Raw genomic sequence first — 27,380 nt, 5'->3', positions numbered from 1 at the left:
GTAATTTAAAATAAAATGCTAAAATTCAGCCCCGTGTCCCAATATAAGATATACAAATGGAACTATTGAATAAGTTAACACATGAAATATTTATTGGTACACTTTTTTTAAAAGTGTAAGACAGTTACAAGCTCACCAGTGCCACCAATCAGTAATATTAACAGACTTACCATTTTACTTTTAAACATTACAAATACTTATGTAGCAGGGCCTAATAACAAAAAATAGTATTCCTATTAGTTTCTCGGAGTTAATCTTTGTCATTTTGATGGCTATTGCTAAATTCATTGACTTGATCTTTAGGAGTGATTTATATAGTTTTCTGCATCTTAAGCAGCTTGTTCAGTAGTAACAACACACTGGATACTGAAGTAAACTGCAGCTACGTTTCAACATGAATCACAGTGTGCCTCGTCAACCTTGACCTCTGTACACCAGAAGCAGTTTTATTGAACAAGTATGCTTATGTAAAATTAAAGCACAATTGCCTATGTTGATGATTCAATATGATAAGTATATTGATTTGGTTATCAAACAAAAAAAGCCTTGTATGTTTTTTGCCCTGCCCCAAGTGTAAAACAAAAAATTCTCCCAGGCTTGAAATAATAGACAGATTTTTCTGTTGCTGCAAGATAAACTCTTTTCAGTTCAGGATTATGGTGTGTGGGAGCAATTTTATATATTTTAAAATGGAAATCCAGCTTTCTGATGCAGTCACAATCTTGATCATTTGACCTGCATCACCATTTTGTCATCTGCAGTGCATTTTGTGTTATTAGTGTGTACGCACAGGGATGTAAATACCACCAGACTAAATTATTACAATAGTCCCTGGAGTTCTTTATAAAAGCTCACAAGCACTGGTTTGCGTAACCTTGGTACACAGAGGGATTTATTGTAAATGGTGGCAGCATTTAGATACTTCTGGTTAGATCAACAAAATATATCATACAGAATATGCTGAGAGGAGATACAGCTTGGGCTGACGATCTTTGTGGTTAAGCTTTAACCTTGTGATTAGGAAAGAGTTCCTGCCAGACCTCTGTCAGGAAATTGATCTCTTCTTACTGAATCCTCCTTCATTTCCATGGAATATCCTGGGTCCTTGAGTGGTGATTAAGACACTTAAGTCATTGCTGTGAGCAACTGCTCCAGTGAATGAAACTTAAATTCAACAGCCAGTTTACTAACAAGATGGGACATAAACCTAATCTTAGTTCACTTTTATCCCATGGCTTCTACAGCCTGCCTTTTATTGTGATAAAGAGTATCCAAGAGGTTGGAAACTGTTTCTTTAAAAGGGAAGTGGTATATTATGGTATTTTGTGCTCTCAAAAGTGAACTCCAAAAATAGAGCCAAAATCATGACATATATAATTATATTCTGTTGAGGGGGTCTAAAGACATAGCATTTAATATCTCAGTCAATCTGGTGTGTTTGTAATGTCAAACGTGAGACACACAGAACTTGGAATAACTTGAAGAAAATAACCATGCAAGTTTTATCAAATAAGGCCAAACGCTTTTTAAGATAAAGCCTTCATTACCCCAGCAAACGCTGGTCAGCATCACTGTTGATACCCTTAAGAACGTGTATTAATTTATGCATGCCACGGTTCATTACAATTGGAGTGGTACTCATTATAGCTGAAAGCTTCTCTATAAGACATATTTAATTCCTGTTGAGTATTAATAAAACATACTCTGCAATGGGCTGTTCGTGGCAGTATAAAGAAAAGACGTTTTAATGAGTATTATACAAGAACAAAAAGGATATCAATATTTCTCGGTTATTTCTGTACTTTATTTAATAGTGTAGACATTACACCAGAATCAGGTCTACTGCAGGGAGATTTATAAGACTTCATTGCTAAATCTGGGCTCTGCAGAGTTATTTAATTAATTAGGATTTACTCTGAAAGGGAAACCCATAAAGGAATCAGCCCAATGACATCCTAATCCTGTCTGATTAAAATAATTGGTAGATGACTTTCTTAGAACTACACCAAGTGAGAGGTGTGGAAAGTTAGGAACCAAGTGACTACTAACTAAGACACAGACCCAAAATAAAGCAGTTAAGTGAGAAAGAGAAAACAGGATACCTTCGGTGGCATGTAGGGAGCCTTTTTAATTATCACTGGGTGTGCAAAATGTTCGTGGAGCTCGTCTACATATTTGCACATCCTGAAAAAAAACAATAAACGGTGTAATCATTTAGTATTGCAATATTTAGTGAACAAAAATGAACTTATTGTAAGAGCATATAGATAAACAATGTTTCAATGCACTGGATTGGTAATCCCATAGACTGAAGTCCATGGCAGCCTGTCCTGGAGAGGCTACCTTCTTAGGTGGTGGATAAAGGTGTCTGCTAAAAAACTTAAAAAAAAATAATTAATGCTGATATCACCATTACTATTAACTTAAAAATATGTAAAATAGGCAGAAGTTATTATATGTGCTTCCGTTATTTACAAAGGAAATGGAAGAAGCTTGCAATGACTACCAAATGCCAGTAGATGGTGTAGTTTTCTAAATTAGCTCTGCAGTCCCCCTTTATTAAACTGTAAAGCTGGGTCCACACCTGATCGATCGGTTGCGAAACTCGCAGTTGCTAATATGTGGACGTCCTTGCAACCAGTTGCTTGAAGTAGAGCCGGGCTCTACTTTCCAAGCAACCTCCTGAACGACTTCTGTAGACATAGGCGATCACGTGGCAATTCGCGAACTCTGATTGATTCTTATAATGCTGACTGCACGGATTGCATATCCTGTCATAAAGAAGCTCTAATTTTAAAAAATGTCGGCGGTAAAATTAAACGGTTTCGTCCAGCTTTTACGCGGCTTTGCTTTGGACCTGGCTTAAGAAAGGGAAGCACTGTTTAAGTAATAATACTGCTGGGAAAAATATCCGAACGAACATTTTTTACATGTATCTGAATACAAAAATAAAATGTCTGCGTTCGTCAGAAGTTACAGTTGACAGAAATGAGAGCTACTTATCACAATGAGTTTTGCATTGCACCGATATCTGCAGTATCGAGTGACCGAAATGTCACAAAAGAAGCTCATTGCTACCTTGATCTCAAACCAGAGCAAAGGGGTCTTTTAAACGAGCTGCTTCAAGTATTGTACCCAATGGATAACGCTACACAGTATCTCAGCAATGAATACGGTCTTACACTTTAAGCAGATTTCTGTCATCACAAACTTAGTTGACAAAATTAAACAGGCAATGAGTGATTCAACTGCTGTTAGACAAATACTTTAATCAAAATTGACCTGGAGAATCGTTTCTTAAACGATTTAAATCCAAAATCTGTACAAGTGCTAACTTGATCCCCGATTTAAAATGCTTATGTTTCTTTCTGATGTGCAAAAACAAGAAGTCAATAGAGAAATGTAGTCCAGATTAGGATGCGCATGCAACCCAGAACTGCCAAATACTGCTCTAGCTGGGATCTCAGGTACTGTTTTGAATTCTGGGAAGCGAGACAAAATCGGGATCGGATTCTGTTTGCGATACCGATGCACTGAAAATACCTCGTTCGAAAATACCCGTGGCCCAAAGAAAGCAAAACATGACTGCAGCAGTTTGTTTGGGGACGAAGATGAGAAACCGGCCTCCATGGACTTTCGATCTGAAGAGGATTGTTTATTGCAAGAACCCAAACTATCTATCACAGAAGACTTGGTGTAGTGTTAATTTCAGGTACGCAGGTAAAAAGTGGTACTCAGAGCACTGCGTTTGCTCACGCATGTCTAAACAACTTCTAAACAACTTCCGCTAAGAAAGCAGGGAAGTGCCCATTCAAATCTGGTATGTTGTGCTGTTTTCCATCTTTTTTACTTCTGCAACTTTGCAAAAAAAAAAAAAAAGTACCGGTATAATTAATGGTAAATGTACCTCAGTTTGACAATATTAAAACACATCGCATCGCAATTGATTACACCTGTATCAAAATCTCACAAATACCACTTTCTAAAATTACATGGGTCAGGTTTTGGTACGCGTACCATATTGTGACAGTGTACCACTTTATAACACTACACCGGTCTTATGGTGGAAGCATGCCTCGTGTTTCCAACACTGTCCCAACTTGCAAGGGAAATGTTATGTATACCGGGAACATCGACTCCAGCAGAGAGGATATTTTCAGCAGCCGGTAACATAGTTAAAAAAAGCGGGCCAGCCTGAGTTCAGAGGTTGTGGATGCAACACTGTTTCTTAAAAAAAAAAAAGAACTTAAAATCAGTTTTTGTTTCTGCTTTTGTTGTCAACCTGTTTTCTGTTATGTGGACTGTAATAAGTGAGCAACTAAACAGTGATTGATTTTATTTATTTTATTTTTATTCTACAAAGGCACCTGTTACATGTTTTTTTTGTGGTGAATCAAGTAAATGTTTATTAAACTTAAATTTGAGTCTTAGTTGTTTCGTTAGCTTCAACAGCTACAAAGGGCCTAAAGTACTTCAGTAATGTTAATAATTAATCAAAATGTGACTTTGGCAACTTTCTTAGCCTATTGAGAAGATGCAACAATGGCATATATGTATATATTAAAATGCAGTGTCTCCTTTATTTTTCAAGAATGAGCAAAAAGAATCTTTACCAACTGCTATATGTCATCCTTTGTTTTGTAAAAAATAACCTCCTAAACAGCTAAATGCTAGTAATTTTAATGCACTGTATTTTTCTTGATATTTATATTTAGTTTTCAAAAAGGTCTATATATGTGTATTGTTATTGTGTGAGGTTCAATGGCAAAGCTACATTTTGGCTAATGATTTCAGAAAACTGAAAAAACTATTAAATGTTTGTCACATTTATTTTTCCCAGCTACTACTACTTCTATCAGAAGAAAATATGAATTTCATAAATGTAGTCTTTTACCTTACCTACGGATTTAGCTGACAGATCCCAGATTGCATTGAGAACAGCTGCTGTGGCTAGCTGCACAACACCTTTCTCTGGACCAATCTGTTACAGAACATTTGCACACGGGTTCAGTAATCTGTAGTCGTACACAGTGCATTTAGTTACACACAGATGCTCCTGATGTGACAAATTGATTTAATTTGCGTGAAATTTGCTACAGCATCATTCGGCTGCATTTTAAAATTGGACAGCTGTTCATCCTGCTTCGTTGGCATTCAATACTGACAGGAACAAGTTATATTCTTAAACAGACTTTAAAGGAAAGGCTTTTGACACACAGGGAGTGCTACATTAGCCTTTGCGCTCAGGCAGATTTTTGGATTGGAAAATCATGAGGCTAGTTTGCCTCCTTGTGCCACAGTGGCAACTACGAGTCAGGCAATGACTTGCCTCCAGGGGAATGTTAAACACATTTGCTAGCTTAACAAATCCCAAATGATTATGTGTATGGGTCATAAAAAATATAGTGAATAAATATATTTGAATAAAAAACTGACAGCTCAACTTCACAAGCTCAAAAATTTCTGTCCCTTTTAATTTGGAGACAATCAGAAGAGCACCCACCATCAGAACCAGCTCACTATTATAGCAGTCCCTTTGGTGGTCGGAATAGAACAAACAGGTGCTATCATAAGACTCGAAGTTGCAGCGTATTTAAAACAACAGTAATCATGTGAGTCGTTACAGGAAAAAGTGATACATTGAAAGCAGTTGGTGCCTTTTTTCATTAACAAATTCATTCAACCAATTTACCAATTCATGTTCCTTTCTAAAAGTCTGTCCATGACTCTTAAACAATTATTTGTGTCAATTTGGATTGCAGCAGAAGCATAGTCTGGATCTGTATTTTGTACTGTGATTAACTGTAACCAGTGTGCAATTTGACAGGGTGGGGTGGGGTGGGGATTTGACAGGGCTTGACCATGGTACTCTGCCCCATAGATGAAAAATTGTTTGGACTGCCTTCATCTTTTCGTCCTGTCAACGTACTATGCCAGGGCTGCCGCTCCCTGTCAGACTGGAAAAACGGTGGAAGGAAAGCCACCAATTCCACATACTAGTTGACATGGAATACCAAGATTGTCTTCGGCAAAAGGGCAGGATTGGTACAGAGCATAGCCTTTGTCCTGGCCTCTGTAAAGATTAAGCAGACTTTCGCTATGGAGAATGCCTGCATCTCACTCACCCGCTTTGTGGAGGTGAGAGCAAGCAAAAAAGCCGCTTTGAGTGATAAATATTTCAGCTCAGCTAAATGCAAGGGTTCAAATGGAGGTTTCATGAGTGCATCAAGCACCACGTTAAGCCTCCAGCAAGGAACAATGTCCTTCATAGGCAGCTGAAGCCGATGAGCCACTTAAAAAAATTACCCTGCCAGGAAGCTTGAGCTCCTGGGGAGACCGAGTCAATTTTGACATGGCAAACCAAATTTGCTGCCAGATAGACCTTTAATATAGAGGAGGATTCCATCTCATCTAACAGGTCCTGCAAAATTGCAGTATTACTGTGTTGTCATGTGCAGTGGTACAGTAAATGAAAAGAATGTCCAAACAGTGTTTTCTCCCAAAACAGTCAGTGTATTTAATACCAACGATTGTATTGGGGGTACACGGCAGGCTTTCAATCCAAAAACAAAAACAAACAAAACTGGACTTTTTCCGCCCCCTGTCCTCCGTGCACGGCAGTGTGCGCGCTCGAGTCCTGGGAAACGTATTGCCAGTGAGTGTGGTGCGGTGCGGTGCGGTGCTGTGCAGGGAAGTGCTCGTAACTGCCGGTCCGCGGCTCAATCCTCCTCTGCAACGAAAAAACACAAACCACAAAAGCAAAAGGTAAACAGTACAGGCTCTGGCCGTCTGTACACTTCAGCGAAAGGTGGCGTACTGACGTAGCTGCTTTCAACTTTGTACCCACAAAGCGCTCCCTGCAATCAACCCGTCGCCATGGTTTCTCCAAGAGGGTCGTCCCACAGCTGATTGCAATAGAGTCTTTCCGGGTACGTGCAACTACGCACTCCCCCTAATATGGTCACCTTCCGGTTTCCACCTACCGTCAAAGCAGTCCATCTAGGAGGCAGCATACCACCGTCCCTTTCCGATCAGGAGGGAGATTTACAACATCGACTCTTTCTCTCTTTATCACATACTGCCATGGGACAAATCATGTGATCGAACCCACATGGCAGACAACTTCTGAAAGACACTTCACCTGTACCCGTACTGGGAACGTGTGGACGCTGCTCAGTAGGGTGTCAATAACCTTTTGGACAGACCTAGATGCCTCAAATGCAGCTGTTCAGGGGGCCAGACACAGAGCTGCAGGCTTGATGGGTCGGGATACCATGAGGTCCCCTGTGCCTGACTGAGCAGGTTGCAGCACTTGGGCAGTCTCCATGGCTGGCCGCTCAGGAGCTGCATCAGTTTAAAACTCTTAAAACCAGAGATCTAGCTCTGCTCTCCCGAACCTCTCCCAAATGAGGCTCACCACCTCAGAAGACCGTGACGACAGTTTCCTACGTGGGGTAGTTTCCCGGGTGCGTCATCCAACCCCCCTTGGCACAGAGCCATGGCGTGAGTACGCATCCACCTCTCTAACAGAGGGTGATAGGGAAGAGTTATGTGCAGGTGTAAGGGACACAGAGCGCTCTGTAGAGTCGTGGGAGAGTCATTTCTCCAGCATGCACTTGGAAAAGATGCACAAAACTCACAGAAACTGTGGTTAGTCAGTGCCTCCTTGGCGTGATCTGACCCCAGGCAGCAAGCCATGCTTCTCTTCAACAGACTGGCCTTGCACGTGTCGCAGGGATAAAACCCAGGCATGATGCAAGTACCAATACAGTATACAGTAACAATGTACAGGTGCTGCCTCAGTCTGCTTATAGACAGCAACGGGGCGGGTCAAGACCCAAACAAGACTTGGTACCGGGACTGTACCTGATCGGTTCGGTACCGGTTCAGTGACTATAGCACCGGGTTGGCACTGACTGGCACAACACTTAAACACTGCAACTACATTAATTTCCTCTGCAACAAGTATTAGGCCCCCACCTGTGCCTCTCAAATTATATGCAACAGACTCTATGTGGGCCTAGGGGCCCTAATACCTGCTGCACAAGAAGTGATCTTATACTATGGCAGTCAAAGTAAATCTATCGTCTGGAGAAATTCTATAGAAATCAGTGGTCGCAGCTGCCAAATGGAATGATGTAACAGTGCATCTGCAATCTTAGTAAAGGACATTATGAATAAATCTTAGGGAACAACATTTTTCACAGAAAACTTTAGAAAATCCTTCAAAAATAAAAAATGTACCTTTAAAAAAACCTCTGCCCTTTTCCTACCTTGATTGCCCCTAGCAAAAATGTAAACCCTCTAGATCTGGAGAGAAAACCTCTTATCTGGCAACACTGCTCTGAGGGCAAGTGAAGCTTAATTCTCAATCTTAGCGGTCCTCCACAAGCCTGAGGTGACGTCTGGCCAAAACATCAGTAACTTTTTTTCTTGTGTTTTTTTTCACCTGTGCCAGTCATAGTATAGTGTACCATGTAACATCTGCTATTCAACATTTTAGAGGAATACATTTTTATGCCCAATGTAGTGTTATGCCTCACTAATCACGTACCATGTTGTGTTCACACATTAGAACAATTGTACAATAAAAAATTGACCAAAACCATTCTGCATTAGGACAACATTGTTTGTCCTTTGAAAAATGGCCCTCTACCCTTAAAACTCCTTTTTTCCCCAACATTGGTGTTCATTTGTTTCCTTTCTTGTTAGACAGTAATTTTACCTTTAAATATTTGATAGGGGTAGACATTTAACTGCATATGACTTTTTGGATGTTACACATATCACGTCATAATCTAAATCCCATTTTTGATTGTATCTGTAACCACAAACACATTTTTACTGTGATAAAAATGTCAATGAAAAGGCCACTATATACAGTGCTGTGAAAAAGTATTTGCCCCCTGTATGATTTTCTGCATTTTTGCATATTTTTGACACTGAATGTTATCAGATCTTCAACCAAAACCTAATATTATATAAAAGGGACCCTGAGTGAACAAATAACACAAAAATGTGATACATATTTCATTTATTTATTAAAGAAAGTTATGCAACACCCAATGCCCCCGTGTGAAAAAGTAATCGCCCCCTTAGATTCAATAACTGGTTACGCCACCTTTAGCAGCAATAACTGCAACCAAACGCTTTCTGTAGTTATTGATTAGTCTCACTGCGCCGTGGAGGAATTTTGGCCCACTCCCCCATGCAGAACTGCTTCAACTCAGTGACATTTGTGGGTTTTCGAGCATGAACTGTGCGTTTCAGGTCCTGCCACAACATCTCAATGGGGTTTAGGTCTGGACTTTGACTAGGCCATTCCAAAACTTTAAATTTCTTGTTCTTCAACCATTCTGATGTAGACTTGCTTGTGTGTTTCGGATCATTGTCTTGCTGCATGACCCAGCTGCGCTTCAGCTTCAGCTCACGGACGGAATGCCTAACATTCTCCTGTAGAATTCTCTATACAGAGCAGAATTCATGGTTCCTTCAATGATGGCAAGGCGTCCAGGTCCTGATGGAGCAAAGCATCCCCAAACCATGACACTACCACCACCATGCTTGGCCGTTGGTATGAGGTTCTTACTTGGAATGCAGTGTTTGGTTTTCGCCAGACATAACGGGGCCCATGTCGGCCAAAAAGTTCCACTTTTGACTCATCTGTCCATAGAACATTGTTCCAGAACTCTTGAGGATCATCCAGGTGCTTTTTAGCAAACCTGAGACGAGCATTCATGTTCTTAGTGTGCAATGGTTTCCACCTTGCTACTCTGCCATGAATTTCATTTTTGCCCAGTGTCTTTCTGATGGTGGAGTCATGAACACTGACCTTAGCCGAGGCGAGATAGGCCTGCAGATCCCTGGATGTTGTTCTAGGGTTCTTTGTGACTTCCTGGACGATTTTACTCCTTGCTCTTGGAAAGATTTTGGCAGGACGGCCACTCCTGGGAAGATTCATTACTGTCCCAAACTTTCTCCATTTGGACAATATGGCTCTGACTGTGGTTCGGTGGACCCCCAGAGCCTTAGAAATGGCTTTGAAACCCTATCCAGACTGATAGGCATCAACAACTTTTTTCCTGAGGTCTTCAGGAATTTCTTTTGTTCATGGCATGATGTGCCTCTAGAACCTGTGTGCTGACAACTTCACTCTGATGGTAAGGGCCAAAGTTAGTCAGATTTATATTGGGCAGGGCTGCCCCAAATCAGGCCTGGTTGTTAAGAAATGCTAGAAATAAGAAATAAATAATAACCAAAGTACTCAAACAGCTGACATTAATGATCCCTTTAATTGGGTTGAGTTAACTCGGGGGGGGGGGGGGGGGGGGGCAATAACTTTTTCACACCTGAAGGTTGCATGTTTGATTACCTTGTACACCAAACAAATGAAAGAAGCACCAAACTTTGGTGTCATTTTTTCTCTCTGACTCCCTCTATATACTACTACAACCTACAAACAAATCTGACCAAATACAATGTGAAAAATGTGCAAAAATGCAGAAAATCAGACGGGGGCATATACTTTTTCACAGCACTGTATATGGTAATAGTATCCTGGGAGACTGTCAGCATGGTTTTAGGAAAGGGAGATCTTGTCTAACTAACCTGCTTGATTTTTTTGAGGATGCAACATCAACAATGGATAATTGCAAAGCATACAACATGGTTTATTTAGATTTCCAGAAAGCTTTTGACAAAGTCCTACATAAAAGATTAATCCTCAAACTGAATGCAGTAGGGATTCAAGGAAATGCATGCACATGGATTAGGGAGTGTTTAACATGTAGAAAACAGAAAGTATTGATTAGAGAAGAAACCTCAAAATGGAGAGAGGTAACCATTGGTGTACCACAGGGATCAGTATTAGGTCCTCTGCTATTCCTAATCTACATTAATGATTTAGATTCTGGTATAGTAAGCAAACTCGTTAAATTTGGAGAAGACACAAAAATAGGAGGAGTGGCAAACACTGTTGCAGCAACAAAGGTCATTCAAAATGATCTAGACATCATTCAGAACTGGGCAGACACATGGCAAATGACATTTAATAGAGAAAAGTGTAAAGTATTGCATGCAGGCAAAAAAAAAAAGCATTATAAATATCATATGGGAAATACTGAGATACTCTCAGACTCCCTCTATATAAGAACATAAGAAAGTTTACAAACGAGAGGAGGCCATTCAGCCCATCTTGCTCTTTTGGTTGTTAGTAGCTTATTGATCCCAGAATCTCATCAAGCAGCTTCTTGAATGATCCCAGGGTGTCAGCTTCAACATCATTACTGGGGAGTTGGTTCCAGACCCTCACAATTCTCTGTGTAAAAAAGTGCCTCCTATTTTCTGTTCTGAATGCCCCTTTATCTAATCTCCATTTGTGACCCCTGGTCCTTGTTTCTTTTTTCAGGTCAAAAAAGTCCCCTGGGTCGACATTGTCTATACCTTTTAGGATTTTGAATGTTTGAATCAGATCGCTGCGTAGTCTTCTTTGTTCAAGATTGAATAGATTAAATTCTTTTAGCCTGTCTGTATACGACATGCCTTTTAAACACGGGGAAAATTAAGGTTGCTCTTCTTTGCACTCTTTCTAGAGCAGCAATATCCTTTTTATAACGAGGTGAGCAGAACTGAACACAATATTCTAGGTGAGGTCTTACTAATGCATTGTAAAGTTTTAACATTACTTCCCTTTTAACAACACTTCTCACAATATATCCAAGCATCTTGTTGGCCTTTTTTATAGCTTCCCCACATTGTCTAGATGAAGACATTTCTGAGTCAACATAAACTCCTAGGTCTTTTTCATAGATTCCTTCTTCAATTTCATTATCTCCCATATGATATTTATAATGCACATTTTTATTGCCTGCGTGCAGTACTTTACACTTTTCTCTATTAAATGTCATTTGCCATGTGTCTGCCCAGTTCTGAATGCTGTCTAGATCATTTCGAATTACCTTTGTTGCTGCAACAGTGTTTGCCACTCCTCCTATTTTTGTGTCATCTGCAAATTTAACAAGTTTGCTTACTATACCAGAATCTAAATCATTAATATAGATTAGGAATAGCAGAGGACCTAATACTGATCCCTGTGGTACACCACTGGTTACCTCGCTCCATTTTGAGGTTTCTCCTCTAATCAGTACTTTAATCAGGGGAAGTTCCTTTGCTACACGCATTTCTAATGTCATTGCATAAAAGATTATTTTGCTCGGCGTCTGAATTTGGCGGTCTATAGCATGCTCCTATTATTATGCCTTTTGAATTTTTGTCCATTATTCTGACCCATATTGATTCGGCATTGTTTTCTTTGTCCAGATTTAACACCTGGGCTTCAAGACTATTTCTTATGTATAACGCTACCCCTCCGCCTCTTCTGTCCTGCCTGTCTTTCCTATACAGTGTGTACCCACTAATATTATATTAGTCTCCATCACTCTCAGACAACCACGTTTCTGTAACACCTATCACATTGTAGTTACTTGTTAGTGCAGTAGCTTCAAGTTCTAACATTTTGTTTCTGAGACTTCTAGCATTAAGATAAATACATTTAATAGCTGTCTTACCGGAGTTGTTGCCTTTGTTTTGATGTGGGCATATTACATATATGACTTGGCAGACACGAACCCGGACCTCTGGATTGAGGTTGATTACTTCATCTCACTAAACTCATAGAGCCACCACGGATCCCTCAAATATGCGTAATTGAGGTTGTATCTTTATAAATGCATATTTGATGTTTTATTCTACTACAACCCACAAAAAAATCTGACCAAATACAATGTGAAAAATGTGCAAAAATGCAGAAAATCAGACAGGGGGGAAATACTTTTTCACGGCATTGTATATACCAAACGAGCAAGATGGGCTGAATGGCCTCCTCTCGTTTGTAAACTTTTATATATATAGTGCCTTGCAAAAGTATTCAGACCCCTGACCAATTCTCTCATATTACTGAATTATAAATGGTACATTGAAATTTCGTTCTGTTTGATATTTTATTTTAAAACACTGAAACTCAAAATCAATTATTGTAATGTGACATTGGTTTTATGTTGGGAAATATTTTTAAGAAAAATGACACTATACTGTATTTGAATTTAAGACGCAGGATATTTTTGAGAAGCAAAAAATGGTTAAAAAAAGAGCGTCTTAAATGCGAAGGAATACGGTAATTTGAAGTCGGTGCTCACATTGAAATTACCTTAACGTAATTAGGCAAGTGAATTTCTGCAGTTACACCCTTACAAAAAGTTGGAACAACTTCCATAGTAAATATTTTATTTTTTGGCAACCACTTACCAGGAAGTAGAATTTACATCTTACAGACCCTTGTCCTATATATTAGAATAATGGGCGGTCAAACTGAACAGTCTCTACAATTAGATTCATTCGTAAAAATTCTTGACCGTGTAGTTTGCAGTGTTTTAGCTTGAGCGCACAATTATGTCAATGCAGTTAGCTGGCAGTGTAATAGCATAGGTGCGACAATTATAAAATAATTGCCTTTTTGTACAATTTCCAGTCTGGTAAGAAAATCATTACAAGATGAAATAAAAACACATATACAAACAGATAAATTACAAGATGAAATAAAAACACATATACAAACAGATAAATGCAAGAATTAATGTTTTATTTCTTCACTGTACAAATTCCTCTGGTTAGTAACCAACCCATAATGTTGCCACTGTTTTCTTTCATTTAGTGCTCAACTGACATTAGCACCTGTCATGTCATGTCTGTAATGCTTTATTTTAAAATGTTTAAAAAAAAAAAAAAAGTTTTTCACAACTTTGTACAAAGCCCTTTTAAAATCCACTATCACAGGTTAATGGAAGAGGACAAGGCTACACATACAAAAGATGGCACTCTATGAGGATCTGTTTGGTTCAGGGTTTCAGCATTAATAAAAAGGTAAACAATTGGATCCATTTTCAGTATTCAGAGTTACGCTCCATTTTCAAGTTAACTGGTTGAAGTATATTTTTACAGCCACAGTATGAAATGCTCCATCACTGAAGATCACACAGTACATACATTACTGAAACACATCTTGATCAAAAGGAATGAATGTCAACATTGTAGTATCACATTTATAGTTATTGCTCAATGCATTTGAACCAATATGTAGTGCACGGAGTCTTTAATCTACCTCCTGATCTCATTTGGCTAATATAAACAAACCGTTAATGTTTCTGAATGCAGTTCCAAAACAAACCCATATTTACTCTGGGCATTTTTTATTTATTTATTAAACTGCAGCAACAATATGCTCATCAAAGGCTGGGAATAGGTTTTGTGTATCTGAAGATTGAATGGTAGACATATTTGACGTCCACTGGGAATGTTTGTACTACAGCTGACAAATAACAGAACACATCACCCTTAATATTATCAGTTCCATTATGTGTTTAAACCATTACGTAACAACTTTCTGAATATTTTGGAATTTAAATGTTTATCAACCAAAAGAGGGAAATTTCATTTAAAATCTAGCACAATATGGTCAACTTATCATAAATCACACTTAAAATCATTATAAAATTAGTTCATCTATTCATCTCCATTCTACCAAAGCAAACTATGTAGAAAAATTAAACATCTCACTTTTCCAGTTTATTTGATACAAAGTACTGAAAGCAGTGCATTGAATCTGTGTTGTCAATTTACAAATGGATTAGAGTGATGAAGTTTTTTTGTTATCTTGATCAACATGCTATAGGAAGCATGCATGTTAACATTGTTAACAAGTTATGTGATACTGAGGAGTTATTGATATAACATTGCTTCACGATTCAATCAAGATTGGTAGATTTAAAATATTTCACATGAACGTGTTGTTTACTTTGTGTTGTATTTGTCTATAAGAATCATAATCATCAGTACCCTGAACTAGGGCATTTCAAGGATTAGTGTTAGGAATCAATTAAATAAAAAAATTAAATAAAAACAAACAGAAAGTGGTTTGTGCAGCTATAAACTGGATTCCAGTTTGCCTTTTGCAGCACGGAGAGTGTGTTGTAGTTTTTGGAGACTTTAAAAGGTCCTTTCGTGAATTTGGCAGACCATATGGGCCGTAGTGCAGTCTGCATAGCTTATAAATTATCCCCAGGTTGGTACTGTGGTTCTGTAGCTGTAAAATAATCTTCTAGGAAAGACTGAATGTATTCAAAGGTTGGTCTCTCATCCGGATCCTTCTTCCAACACAGCTTCATCAACTCGTGGAGAGACTCCGGACAACCCTGAGGACAAGGCATCCTATAGCCACGCTCCACTTGTTCTAGCACTTCTCGGTTCACCATACCTGGGGCAGAAAGAGTCAGACATTTAGTTACTAATTTAAAATACACTACATTATTATCAATACATCATTCAGCCATCCTGAAAACATATTAGTATGTACATGTATTTCAGAGGGAAGAACCAATAGTAACATTTAAACTTTAGAAGCCATCTATTAAGTTAGAGCCATCTATTAACTTATACTAGTAAACATGAAAACACAGAGAATAAAAAGTTATTCTTAAAGGATTTGTAATTATCTGGACCCAATGGGAGCTAGACCTGTAACTACTCCATCTTCTACACATGGAGACACTGAAACAGATGTTGATGGCAGTGTGGGTATGTGTAAATATTTCTGGGTAAAGACAAGGACACACTGATGGACAGAATGTGCTGAAAGATAGACCATGACCAACTTAAATTGCCAAATGTTTTGTAAATGGGAACTCTTATGTTAGCATTCAGATTGTTTGTGAGAGCCTATGCTTTGTCTCATACAACAGTGCACATAGACACTTGCACAGAATATGCTGTAGACTGATTTGTATCTCTAAATGAACTTAATGTCTTCACTGGACTTTTTTATGCTCATGGCATTCTAGGAGGGAGAGATGCACCCCTAAAACTATATGTGGTCATGGAAGTGGGGCGCTTCAATTTTCCCCAAGCAGCAACAGCTGGCATCGCTTCACAGTGATCTTGAAATGAACCAGAAGTGTTAATTAAAACTGACAGGCTTGTATTAGTTTCTGAGCTTTGGACACCTTTGCTAAGAACTGTCAGGTTTCCAACCAATCTTTAGAAAAATCTCACTGTTGATGAACAGCTGCTGCCAAGCAAGCGCATGTGCACCTTTCTCCAGTACATGGCAAACACACCTGACAAGTTTGGTATAAAGTTCCGGCTCCTTTTAGAAACCAAGTATCTGCTGAATGGATTTCCCTGTACTGGGAAAAACAATTCTCGGCCACAAAACTGCAAGCTGGGTGAACATGTGCTGAAATTGATGGAGCCATATGTAGGACATGGCTACAATGTTACATGTGACAATTAGTTTACATATGTGAGCAAGAGAGCTGAAATCAAAATAACACAAGTCTATTTGGCACAATGTGTGTAAACAGCAGAGAGCTTTGCATCAAACAGACAAGGTGCAGTGCATGAAACAGCTGTATTCAAACGACATCAATTAGGGATGCATACAGTCTCTCTACAACACAAATACCTCTCTCTCAGAACCGGCACTGATGCGGCATTTTGGTCTGTGTGAATTGACAATAACGTCACAGAGGTGGTTGAGATGGCACTGAACGTTAGGTTATTATCATAACCCTGGTTCCCTGAAATATAAATGTAACCATTACCTAATGGGTGTTCACTGACTAAAGACCCAGAAACCTGAATAGATATATCAAAGCTGCTCGTCGGAGCCTGTGACACAGTAATGCCTGCTCCAAGGGCATATAGGGACTGCAAGCACAGCTCTCAACATTATATTTCCTTCAAGCCTGCTGCAATCATGGATGCAGTGACCCTGAAGGTTAATGGTTACATTTTCTATTTCAGGGAACCAGGGTTATGACAATAACCTAACATTCCCTATCAAGTACGAAATGTTAGGGTTAAAAAAACTGGAGGGAGAAACTCATCTCTATGTCTACGTTTTAAGGGTAGACCCGGAAGCCGCCCTTAATAATCTATTTCCAAAGCCAGGGTTTTGTGAATCCACGACATTCAGTCTATAGAACCTCATAAAGGTATGGGGAGTAGCCCACACTGCTGCATTGCAAATGTCTGTGACAGATGCACCCTGGAATAAAGCCCACGAAGTTGCCTTGTCCCTGGTGGAATGGGCAGTGAGCTTTTCTGGAGGTGGAAAGTTGGCTCGCTCATAGGCAGTCTTGACTGTGTTATCCATTTGGACAGCCTCTGTTTAGACAAAGCTTGACCATGGGACTTCACCCCATAAGACATAAAAACTGTTCAGACTGCCTCCAACTTTATGTCCTGTCAAAATAATACGCTAATGTCTGCACAGGGCAGAGCGTATGGAACTGCTGCTCCCTGTCAGACTGGAATGGAGGTGAATGGAAAGCCTCCAATTCCACAGACTGGTTGACATGAAATGACAAGATAGTTTGGCAGAAAAGCAAGATTGGTACGAAGCGTGAACTTTGTTCAAGCTTCTGTAAAAATTAAGCAGGCTTTTGCAATTGACAATGCCTGCATCTCACTCACAAAGCTCAGCTGAATGCGAGGGCTCAAATGGAGGCTTCATGAGTGCATCAAGCACCACGTTAAGCCTCCACCGAGGCACAATATCCTTCATAGGCGGCTGAAGCCAACGAGCTGCTTTTAAATACTGCCCCGCCAGGAAGCGAGCTCCTGGGGAGAAATGACAAGCTGAAATATCTGCCAGATAGACCTTTAAATGTGGAGGGGGATTTCCCCTTGTCAAACAGGTCCTGCAAAAATTGCAGTATAACTGCCATGGGACAGGTCGTGGGGTCAAAACCCGAGGCAGGCACCATGTCTGAAAGAACGCATGGATGCTGCTCTGGCATCTTGCAGGGTATCAATGACCCTATTGGACAGACCCAGGCAGCTTAAATGCAGCCAGACCCAGAGTTGAAGGCTCAATGGGTTGGGATGCCAGAAGGTCCCCCCCCCCCCCCCCCCCCCCATCTGACTGAGCAGGTTGCGGTGTTTGGGCAGTCTCCATGGCTTGCCGCTCGGAAGCTGCAGGGCTGAAAACCAGTATCCTGGGCCAATAAGGGGCTACCAAGAGCTGCCTGATTTTCACCAGACACAGTGGGAGCATGGCGAGTGGTGGGAAGGCATACAACAGTTGCTTCAACCACTGGTGTGCCAAGGCATCTATCTCCAGCGGGTCCTTGCCTCCTGTTATGGAGAATCAAAAGGGGCAGTGGGTGGATTCTTGAGAGGCAAAGAGATCTATCTCTGCTCTCCCAAACCTCTCTCAAATGAGGCTCACCACCTCAGGATGAAGCCTCCACTCTGAGGCACTGGGAACTCCCCTTGAGAGGTCAGCGGCCCAGTTTATCACCTCAGGCATGGGCACTACCCACAGCGAGGAGGTTCTTGTGCACCCACAGTAAACGCTTGTAGGCTACGCGATGGAGACTGGGACACCTGAGGCCGCCCTGGTGGTTTACATAAGCCTCCCTTGAACCTTGTGCAAAAAATTCTGCCTGCAGCTCCAAAATATTGATGTGGAGACCCTGCCTAGGCGTAGATGGGCAGGCTGTGTCCACCAAGAGAGCGGCTTTAGACAGTGGCGAGACACTGTCACTAGGCGGCCACGGTTCAATGCGGGCTGAAAAACCCTGCTGTTGAACCAGGCTTAGAGAGGGTGTGAAAGGGTCTGGAAAGTGCTGCCCATCAAGTCCAGAAGTCTCTGGAACGTTACTACTGTAAGCTCTCTATTGAGTTGAAAAAAAAACAAGCTCTGAACTGGCGGCTATTGTTTGCACTCTGGCGTCCGACAAAATGGAGAGCATCCCACTGGCATGCTCTACCTGGGTCATGACCCGGTGTCATGAGGGTCAGCTACTCGATTTCACACTGCTTTTGATAAAGCAGGGTTGACCTGGGTTGCAGACGCACATAAACAATGCGCGTATCAATGTCCCGAAAACAGCTTACAGACGCTTCCATCCAAGCTTCTCTGGATTGAACTGTCGGCCCAAAATGTTGATTTGAGCAAATGTTTCTTCATTCCTGCTGCAATCTGACTTGTGGTGTGTTTTAAGCAACAGAAATATGGATATACAGAAAAATCAAAAGCGTTCCTTGTGGAAGTGAAACATTCATGCAGGCGTGGCTGACTGCTATTTTGTCTGCCATCATGCATTTTGTCCCTCTCAACCCGTGTCAAGGCATGTCAACCAACATCCTGAGGTGTGTCGCTGGAACCCGGGTTAACCTGGGAACAACCCAGGTACGTGGTTTCACACTACACGGGATTGTGACCCAGGTAGCCAGAACCCAGGTAGGAGTACCTGTGTGAAAGGGGCTCTAGATAGGAGTCTGTCTGCGAAGGTATGAGCTGGCTCTCTGCATGATTCACCAACAGGCCCAACTGATGAAAGTGGCCGGTGAAGAGCTCCGCGTGGGCCTTTTCCTGTGCTGGAGACTGGGCACAAATGAGCTAGTCATCCAGGTAATTCAGCATTCTGATGCCTTTGTGTCTCAATAGGGCCAAGACAGCCTCCATGCACTTTGAAAGACACAGGGAGCTAGAGAGAGGCCAAATGGCAGGACACACTTGTACGCTGTTCCTTGAAAAGTGAACCGCAGGTACCTCCTGTACCCTGGACTTATGGGGATGTGGAAATATGTGTTTTTGAGGTGCACTGTGGTGAGCCAGGTCGCCGGGCACTATTGACTGCAACAGCTGTTGCATGGTCAACATTTTGAACTTCCTTCGACTGAGATACAGGTTGACCTGTCTGTCAAGGACTGATCTGAGGCCACCATCCCGCTTGGGCACCAGCAAGTACCTGGAGTAGAACCCTTCCTTCAAGTGGATAGGGTGTACTGTACAAATAGTCCATTTTTGCAGCAGAGCTGTCACCTCCCGAGACAATACCGCAGTGTCTCTAATGTTGTAGTCACGCTCCAAAAGGGAGGGGGACTGTGTCTGAATTGCTGGTCTGAACAGTAGTAAGCATTCAGATGTCCATAGCATCTCATCCACAGCAGGACCAAAAGTATGCCCCGGGCATCTAACAGCAGTGCTTTATCCACATCAGGCATGCATGCCTGAAAAAGCCAAAGCTGCCTTCTTGCAGCTATCAAAGCAGCCAGATTCCTGCCCGAAGTCTGCCCGTTCAATTTGAAGACACGGAGCACGTTTCATCTAGCTGCTGTGGTGAGGGTATGTGATTCTCCAGAAGCGATTTTCAACAAACAGACCTGGTAGGCTACCAGTAAATCTGGGTGCACTGAGGGGGGGGACGTGGACACAGGAGAGGCACCGTTTCCTGATGGGAAACAGCTGTCCACAATTTCTCCAGCTGTTCTAAGTTCGCCAATCTCTTGGATCCGGTCACTTTCTCTTCCTCTTCCTTGGAGAAGGAGAGGCAGAGGAGGATGAGAAAGACCGTGGAGATGGCTTGCTACATGGGCTTTTTCCCCGGGCACGTCGTCTGCTCTCCATCGACACAGAGCTAAGTGGAGAGGATGCAGCCACCTCTTTAACAGAGGGTGATGGGGAAGCACGCTATCCTGGTGTAATGGACACTGTAGAGCTGCTAGACACACATTTCTCCAGCATGCACTTCAGAGAAACTCACAGAAACTGCCGTTAATGAATGCCTCTGATGTGCTCCGGACCCAGGCAGGAAGAGCACCTGCCGTGCTTATCCTCAACTGGAAGACTGGCCTTGCATATGTCACAGGGATAAAACCCAGGCATGATGCGAGCAGCAACGCAGTGTACAATACTGTATAACTGCTGCCACAGTTTGCTCAAGCAGCAACGCTGCTGTACAGTAAATGGACCAGGGATGGTACCGTGGTTGGGAACCGGTTCGGTGACTTTGCAGCTAGTTGGTATGGTACTGGGATGGAACCAGGGTGGTACTAGGACGGTGCCGGGTTGGTTCAGTACCGGTACAGGCCGGTACACCATGGTACCATCAGTAGGATACGTGAACTGGAGCGGTACCAGGACGCTAACTGGTCAGTTCGGTGACTTGCACCGGGTAGGTACAGTACCGGTACAGTAACCTAGTTCCCTGTTCGGTACGGTACTGGGTTGGGTCAGTGACCTACGGGTCTACTCTGTGCACGTTACCGCAGGAAGCAGTATATAGGGATGCCCAACTGTATAAGCTTCTGGAAAAACCACACATCAGTATGAATATGAGACTGAGTGAAGCCTGCTTGTTAGAGCACTACTAGCCCGTAATGGTGCGGCACGCAGTCACCAAGACACTGTGGGAGAGACTGCAAGTAATCTCGGCCAAAGCGTATATCTTGGTCAAAGCAGAGCTGCTGAGCCCAGCAACTGTGCACGTGTTTCTGCAAAAAAAAAAAAAGATAAAATTCACAGAAAACAGTAATACAACAATTAGTTAAAAATATTATAATATCGTTTACAAAAGGAGAGCACAAGTCAGCCGACTGAAGTTGCTTGATCCCTGCGAAGGGGCAACATGAGCTGCTGACTTCACGCACAAACGGGGCACAAGGCTGCTGCAGGACGTAACAAACAGGCTGTGCGCAAAAATTACATGTATTTCGTAAACTAATACAATGTAAAAAAATATTGCATTTATTAATGTAATACACAAATAGCGAGTAATATACGCAGACAAAAGCTACAAGTACTCATTTGTCTATGGCTCTCCCATCAGGTTCAGTCCTCAAAGTAAAAATGATGCCGAGATCTGTGTGTGCAGTCCTTGTACCGTATTCATTTGAATTTTTTTGCTTCCCAAAAATTGCGGGCGTCTTAAATTTGAGTATAGTATAGTGATACGTGTATTAAAAATCACAAACAAAAGACCTGACTACCCGAGTATACAAAACAGCAATGTGACTGACTGCTGAGAAAAGACAAACAAAAACATCACTGTCAGAATACACAAGCAGCCAGGGTCACCGGTTCAAATCCCCCCTCAGCCACTGACTCATTGTGTAACCCTGAGCAAGTCACTTAACCTCCTTGTGCTCCGTCTTTCGGGTGAGACGTAATTGTAAGTGACTCTGCAACTGATGCATAGTTCACACACCCTAGCCTCTATAAGTCGCCTTGGATAAAGGCATCGGCTAAATAAACAAATAATAATAATAAAAACGTTACTGCCTGATCTCGAATCACCCATGACATACAGGCAGCCATTTTCAAAGAGTCATCAATAGCTTCCTGAGGAATTCAAAGAAGCTTTTACAATTTCAGCGTTTCTGAAAAAAAAAAAAAAAAAAAAAAAACCCAAACAGTACCAGCTTGGCCACATCTGAAATGCTCATCAGACCCCTGTATTTAACGACATGCAAAGCAATACCACAGTTCACAAATTGGGAGAAAAATAGGATGCGAGTAACCTCCATATGTGTATGTTATATTCTGTTGGTATTTGCAACGTGGTCAATGCTGTCGTGGCTGCTGGGTTACATGTTGCCTGATGTATTATTATTTGTTTACAATTAGCAGACGCCTTTATCCAAGGTGACTTATAGACTAGGGTGTGTGAACTATGCATCAGTTGCAGAGTAACTTACAACGTCGTCTCACCCAAAAGACATAGCACAAGGATGTTAAGTGACTAGCTCAAGGTCACACAGTGAGTGAGCCGGGATTTGAACCTCCTGGTTACAAGCCCTATTCTTTAACCACCGGACCACACAGCCTCCTGTAGTGGAGCGTTGTGTCGTGCTTGCTGTTGCCGGGATGTGTGATGCCGCAAGTGAATGAAGGGTGTGTGTACGACAAAGAGTACTATAGCACAACGCACAATAAACAAGCTCCATGGTTAATCTACAACAACACTGTTTCTGGTCAGTTTTGTACGATACAACAGCGTAAGTGAGGTTGTATCTTTGTAAATGCATATTTATTTGATGATATTTATTTTTTCGCTAAAATTGAGGGTGGTAAATTTCGACTGCGTCTTAAATTCGAAGGAATACGGTATGCCCTCTGGGATGGGCATGGCTGCTTCACAGGCTCTGACGAGCAGCTTTTATATATCTAGCCAGGTTTCAGGGGCGTTTAGGAGGTAAACACCCATTAGGTAATGGTTACATTCGTACTTCATAGGGAACCATCTAACTGGCAATATGTGTGAAATGCTATGCAAGTATTGAAGCGCTAGAGTGGGCATGGATTGAAAGCCAACATCCCACGTGACTGTATACCGGACGCAGTTGTTCAGCCAGGTACTCAAATGTTTCTCTTCCCATGCGGAAATATTTTTTACATTCACTAGCTGAAAATCTTGGGAGCGTTTGTTCCAAAATACAATCACCATGTTGGAGTTCCATTACCGAGCGTTCACACGTGCATCCTTTATATATAGCAAATACCAGCATCCAATGTATTTTTCGCGCTTTGCTTTTGCCTGAAGAGCTGGACTCTTTCTTTTAAATATATTGTATCGCCTTCTTTGCAATAAAATACGCTAACTACATTGTGCCTGAAGCTCCTGCAATTTGACACTAAACAGGTTGTTACACTATATAACAGTACTGAAAATTAAAAGCAAACAAAATGCAGCCAAACTTACTTTGTTGACTAACAACAGTGCCATCTTGTTTTGTGATTTTACTTTGTTTCCGTTGCCATGAAAATCTGTGTGATCGGTTAGGACGGTACTATACCGGCATAGATTGCGCAATTTCATGCTGCGGGAATGGGTATTTAAAAAAAAAAAAAAAAGATTTAAAACGTCTTTGAAATGGCTCAGTAACGGCATTTGTGTGTGAAAGGGTGTGATAGGCTAGCTGCAGGGATGACGTCAGGCAAGAAAGAATCACAAACAGATAGGCAGTACTTGCAGTGAATCTGAGACGCGGCAGCGCTCAGTGTTTTAATAAACAAACAAAAGGTTTTAAACAGAAAACAGGAAACGGCACTTGAGGCCAAAATAAATAGACAAACAAAATGGACTAACACTTAAACAGTGGACGGACAGACAAACAAACACGGTGAGTAAAAGAAACAAATTTACTTTCTCCTTAGTTTTTGAAATTCTCTCCTCTGCTCACCCGTTCTCCACTCACCGAACACACAACCCCGAGTGAGTGAAACGTGCATCTATATATACACTATTGTGCTGAGATTCAATTACTAATTAATTATTCACTTGAATCCCAGCACGTGAACTAATTATGTGCAACCTCATGCTCACATATTAAATACTTTAAATGCAGGTGAAGTGCAATCTCCGTGCCTAAATACAATTATACATTTTAAATAACTCGTGCTGCACACACCCATTTATATCCCGTGCAGCCATATCTATACACCAACATTAACACACGCAACATACAACATAAAACACAAGAATACACACAGGGGCGGGGCACATTGCCACAAAGGGGTATGACACAAGTAAGAGTGTTACTTTGCTCTACACATGAAGATGCAGATATTCAACCTGATAGCAAGAAGAAACCTTTACACTGCTCTTCTACAACACAAAATATGGTGTAGACATTCTTGATCAGATGACACGAGTTTCTTCGGTCAAACCAGGATGGAGGCACTGGCCTATCCATGTCTTCAACGTTTTAGATACAGCAGGCATCAATGCCTGGATTGTATACAAGGCTGTTACAGGAAAGGTAATACTGAAATAGGTCCTACTGGACCTGATATCTGAGCTCAATGGACAGGAAGCTGAAGGTGACAAACTCAACTGAAGTTGTAGAACCAACAAAAAGGAATACGTGTCAAGTCTGTCTATGCAATGGGAATAAGGCAACGAGCACATGCATTCAGTGCAATAAAGCCATCTGTGGTTAATTTGCATCAAAGCAGTTGAAACGGTTCATATGCAAAAAATGTGCCTCTTCAACGGAGAGCCACCCTGTGCCTATCTGTTCAGTGATAAATTATTCTTGGGTTTCTTAGTCTATTGTTTTGACTTTTTGTTATATTCCCAATGACAGATATAGTTGAATGTAAAATATTTAAATGCACTATGATTTAGTACATGTACATGTTTTGTTTGGAATAAAAAATAAATGTTTCTTTTGTCTTAAAATAGAAATAGAACTTACTGAATAATTATAGTAAAACCATATCAATAACACTATCAGACTCTACTTTGACTAACTCACCTGTAATGCATTATTTGTTTAGGGAAATGTGAAACCTGTGGTGAGTGTGGTGTTTAGGGGAGAGGGTTGTTTAGTAAAGGATAATGCTTAACATGGTGTGCGCTGTGCTGCAATTATATAAAGCTGCAGTTTGGTTACAGGCACAAAATGAAGCTGGGTACCTTCAAATATGAAAGTTTTATGTTATTGCAGCATAACACAGACATGAAGTGTTTTATCACTTACTTAAAACCTCTCCCCTAAACACCGCAGTCATCGCAGGTTTAACATTTCCCTAAAACACAAATGATGTACTATAGTTGAGTATTACAATATGGATACAATTATGAGCACAAACAAAACCTTTTATTTTTTTTTTATCATTTTAAAAACTATAAAATATATCCAGTATCTTCCTGCATCAGAGGAAAAATAAGTTGCTATAATGACAAGACAGTGTTGCTTAAGACTTGAGGCACCATGTAGCAGCACTATGTATTTTTTAAATGGTTTTAAAAATCTTCAATTAGAAATAGTTTATTTAGTTACGTTAAAGACACACAGTTATATAGGTGTGTATTTGTATTAATAGCTTATTAACATAGAAAACATTAACCTTTCAAAGTCTGTTTTCATATTTAGCTTTAGTAATAACAATGTGTCAAACAGATCACATGTAGATCATTGTTTATTGTATTGTGTACAGTAAAAAAAAAAAAAATATTTGTGTGGCTTAAGTTTATCCAGTGTGGCTAAAAAAATCTTGAGTTACTTAAGCCACAGTGGCTAACTAAATGAAAGTCTTTGCAGGAACGTAGAGTAGGGATCAAAGTGATGCCTTGGTCCTTCTAGGTAGGCAGATTTTGTTGTTCTAGTGTTAATAGACAATCCCCCCTCTGCAATATATGCACATTTATCAATAGTTGTGTGCAACTATTAAGCAACATTTATCAAAGAGACTTTACAAAGGGCATAATAGTAGGTGCCTGTGAAGCCAGCTTGTCACTCAGTGACCAGTATGTCCATCGAGTCCTATAATGGAAAAACTTGCAGAAAAAGACGACAAGAAAGCACACCACCAGGCACAGTGGGTCATGACAGATAGAGCCTGCAGACACAAGTATTTTAACAAGCAAAAGACAAGACACACTGACCAAAATAATATTTTAGGTGACTAAGGCTATTCTCTAATTTCTTGAAGAGGTTGTTTCTATTATTTAGGAACAGGCAGGATTGTAAAGCAGAGCTCATTGCAACACTCAGTGTTTATCCCCACTCCTTACCTGGGTATGGGACTCTACCCTTGGTTACCAGCTCTGTCAGCAGGATGCCAAATGACCACCCATCTGATTTAATTGTAAAACGTCCATACAAAGCTGCTTCAGGCGCTGTCCATTTTATAGGAAACTTCGCTCCTAAATAAAAAAGGCAAACTGGTTAGAAAGATGCCCTGAAATACAACATATAAAAATATAGTACAGTCAACTCCACTTATTTCCATACTGGATATCTGCATAAATCACTTAGCTGCATAGCATGCATAGTCCCGTTTTTTTAGTGAAGCATTTTCTATGACTGTATGATACGGTTAAATGCATATCGGCTACATGCATAATTTGTTTAACTGCATGTAACTGTGCGGTCCCAAAGTCCATTGCGTTTTAATTTGGATAATTGCATAATGCAAACGTTCAAGTGCTTCAGCAATAGCAGACGCAGAGTGCATAGCAACAACATTACAGCAGGAAATGCAGGCAAGAAAGACACAGAAAATGCAAAGTAAATCTGTAAAACTCGAGCCTCAGCACACTACAAGCCTTTATGGAGGCAAATGGTTGTCAATCAGCAATCGGCCAAATACTGTGCACACTTCCATCAAATCTTTTTTTGCTATGTTGTAGGTCACAAGAGCTATAGTAATGTACTGTACACACCTGTTTAACTTTTATGTTTTACTGTATTACAATAACTTAGTTTATGCAGGCTGTTATATACTGTACATTGCATTGCCAGAGAATAGTGTTGTTTGCATTGAGTGCATACCGTATTTCAAGTTGGTTTATTTTTCTGAACTTAATTTTAAGTTACTTGTAATAAAATAAAATTTAAATATAAAGTTATGAATCTGATCAAAATGATAAAGACCTATTGTCATTGTATACCACTGTATTCCCTCACTCATGTTATGTGCCCATGCAATTATTCAGTCGACTGTATTTTAATACAGTCTTCACTATTAAACTGAACAGAAAAATGTGGTGTCCTTTGATGTTACTAAGTTTTAAAATGTAGTACTATTC

General features: G+C 40.8%; 1 protein-coding gene across 3 annotated transcripts in view; it reads right to left on the bottom strand.

Moving 5' to 3' along the window:
• Nucleotides 1-13,615: 13,615 nt before the first annotated feature.
• The window catches only part of LOC117400377 (tyrosine-protein kinase Yes), a 59,890-nt gene continuing 46,125 nt past the window's right edge, over nucleotides 13,616-27,380 (bottom strand). For all 3 annotated transcript variants that reach the window (XM_034000247.3, XM_059022533.1, XM_059022534.1), the window contains 2 exons: nucleotides 26,364-26,495; nucleotides 13,616-15,307 (listed from right to left, as the gene is read on the bottom strand). In XM_034000247.3, coding sequence (XP_033856138.2) covers nucleotides 15,099-15,307; nucleotides 26,364-26,495 — 341 coding nt within the window. In that variant the 3' untranslated portion in view covers nucleotides 13,616-15,098. The remainder of the gene's footprint in view (nucleotides 15,308-26,363; nucleotides 26,496-27,380) is intronic.

Source organism: Acipenser ruthenus, chromosome 4, assembly GCF_902713425.1.
Source record: "Acipenser ruthenus chromosome 4, fAciRut3.2 maternal haplotype, whole genome shotgun sequence".
NCBI lineage: Eukaryota > Metazoa > Chordata > Actinopteri > Acipenseriformes > Acipenseridae > Acipenser > Acipenser ruthenus.
This window is presented reverse-complemented; position numbering and strand designations above follow the sequence as displayed.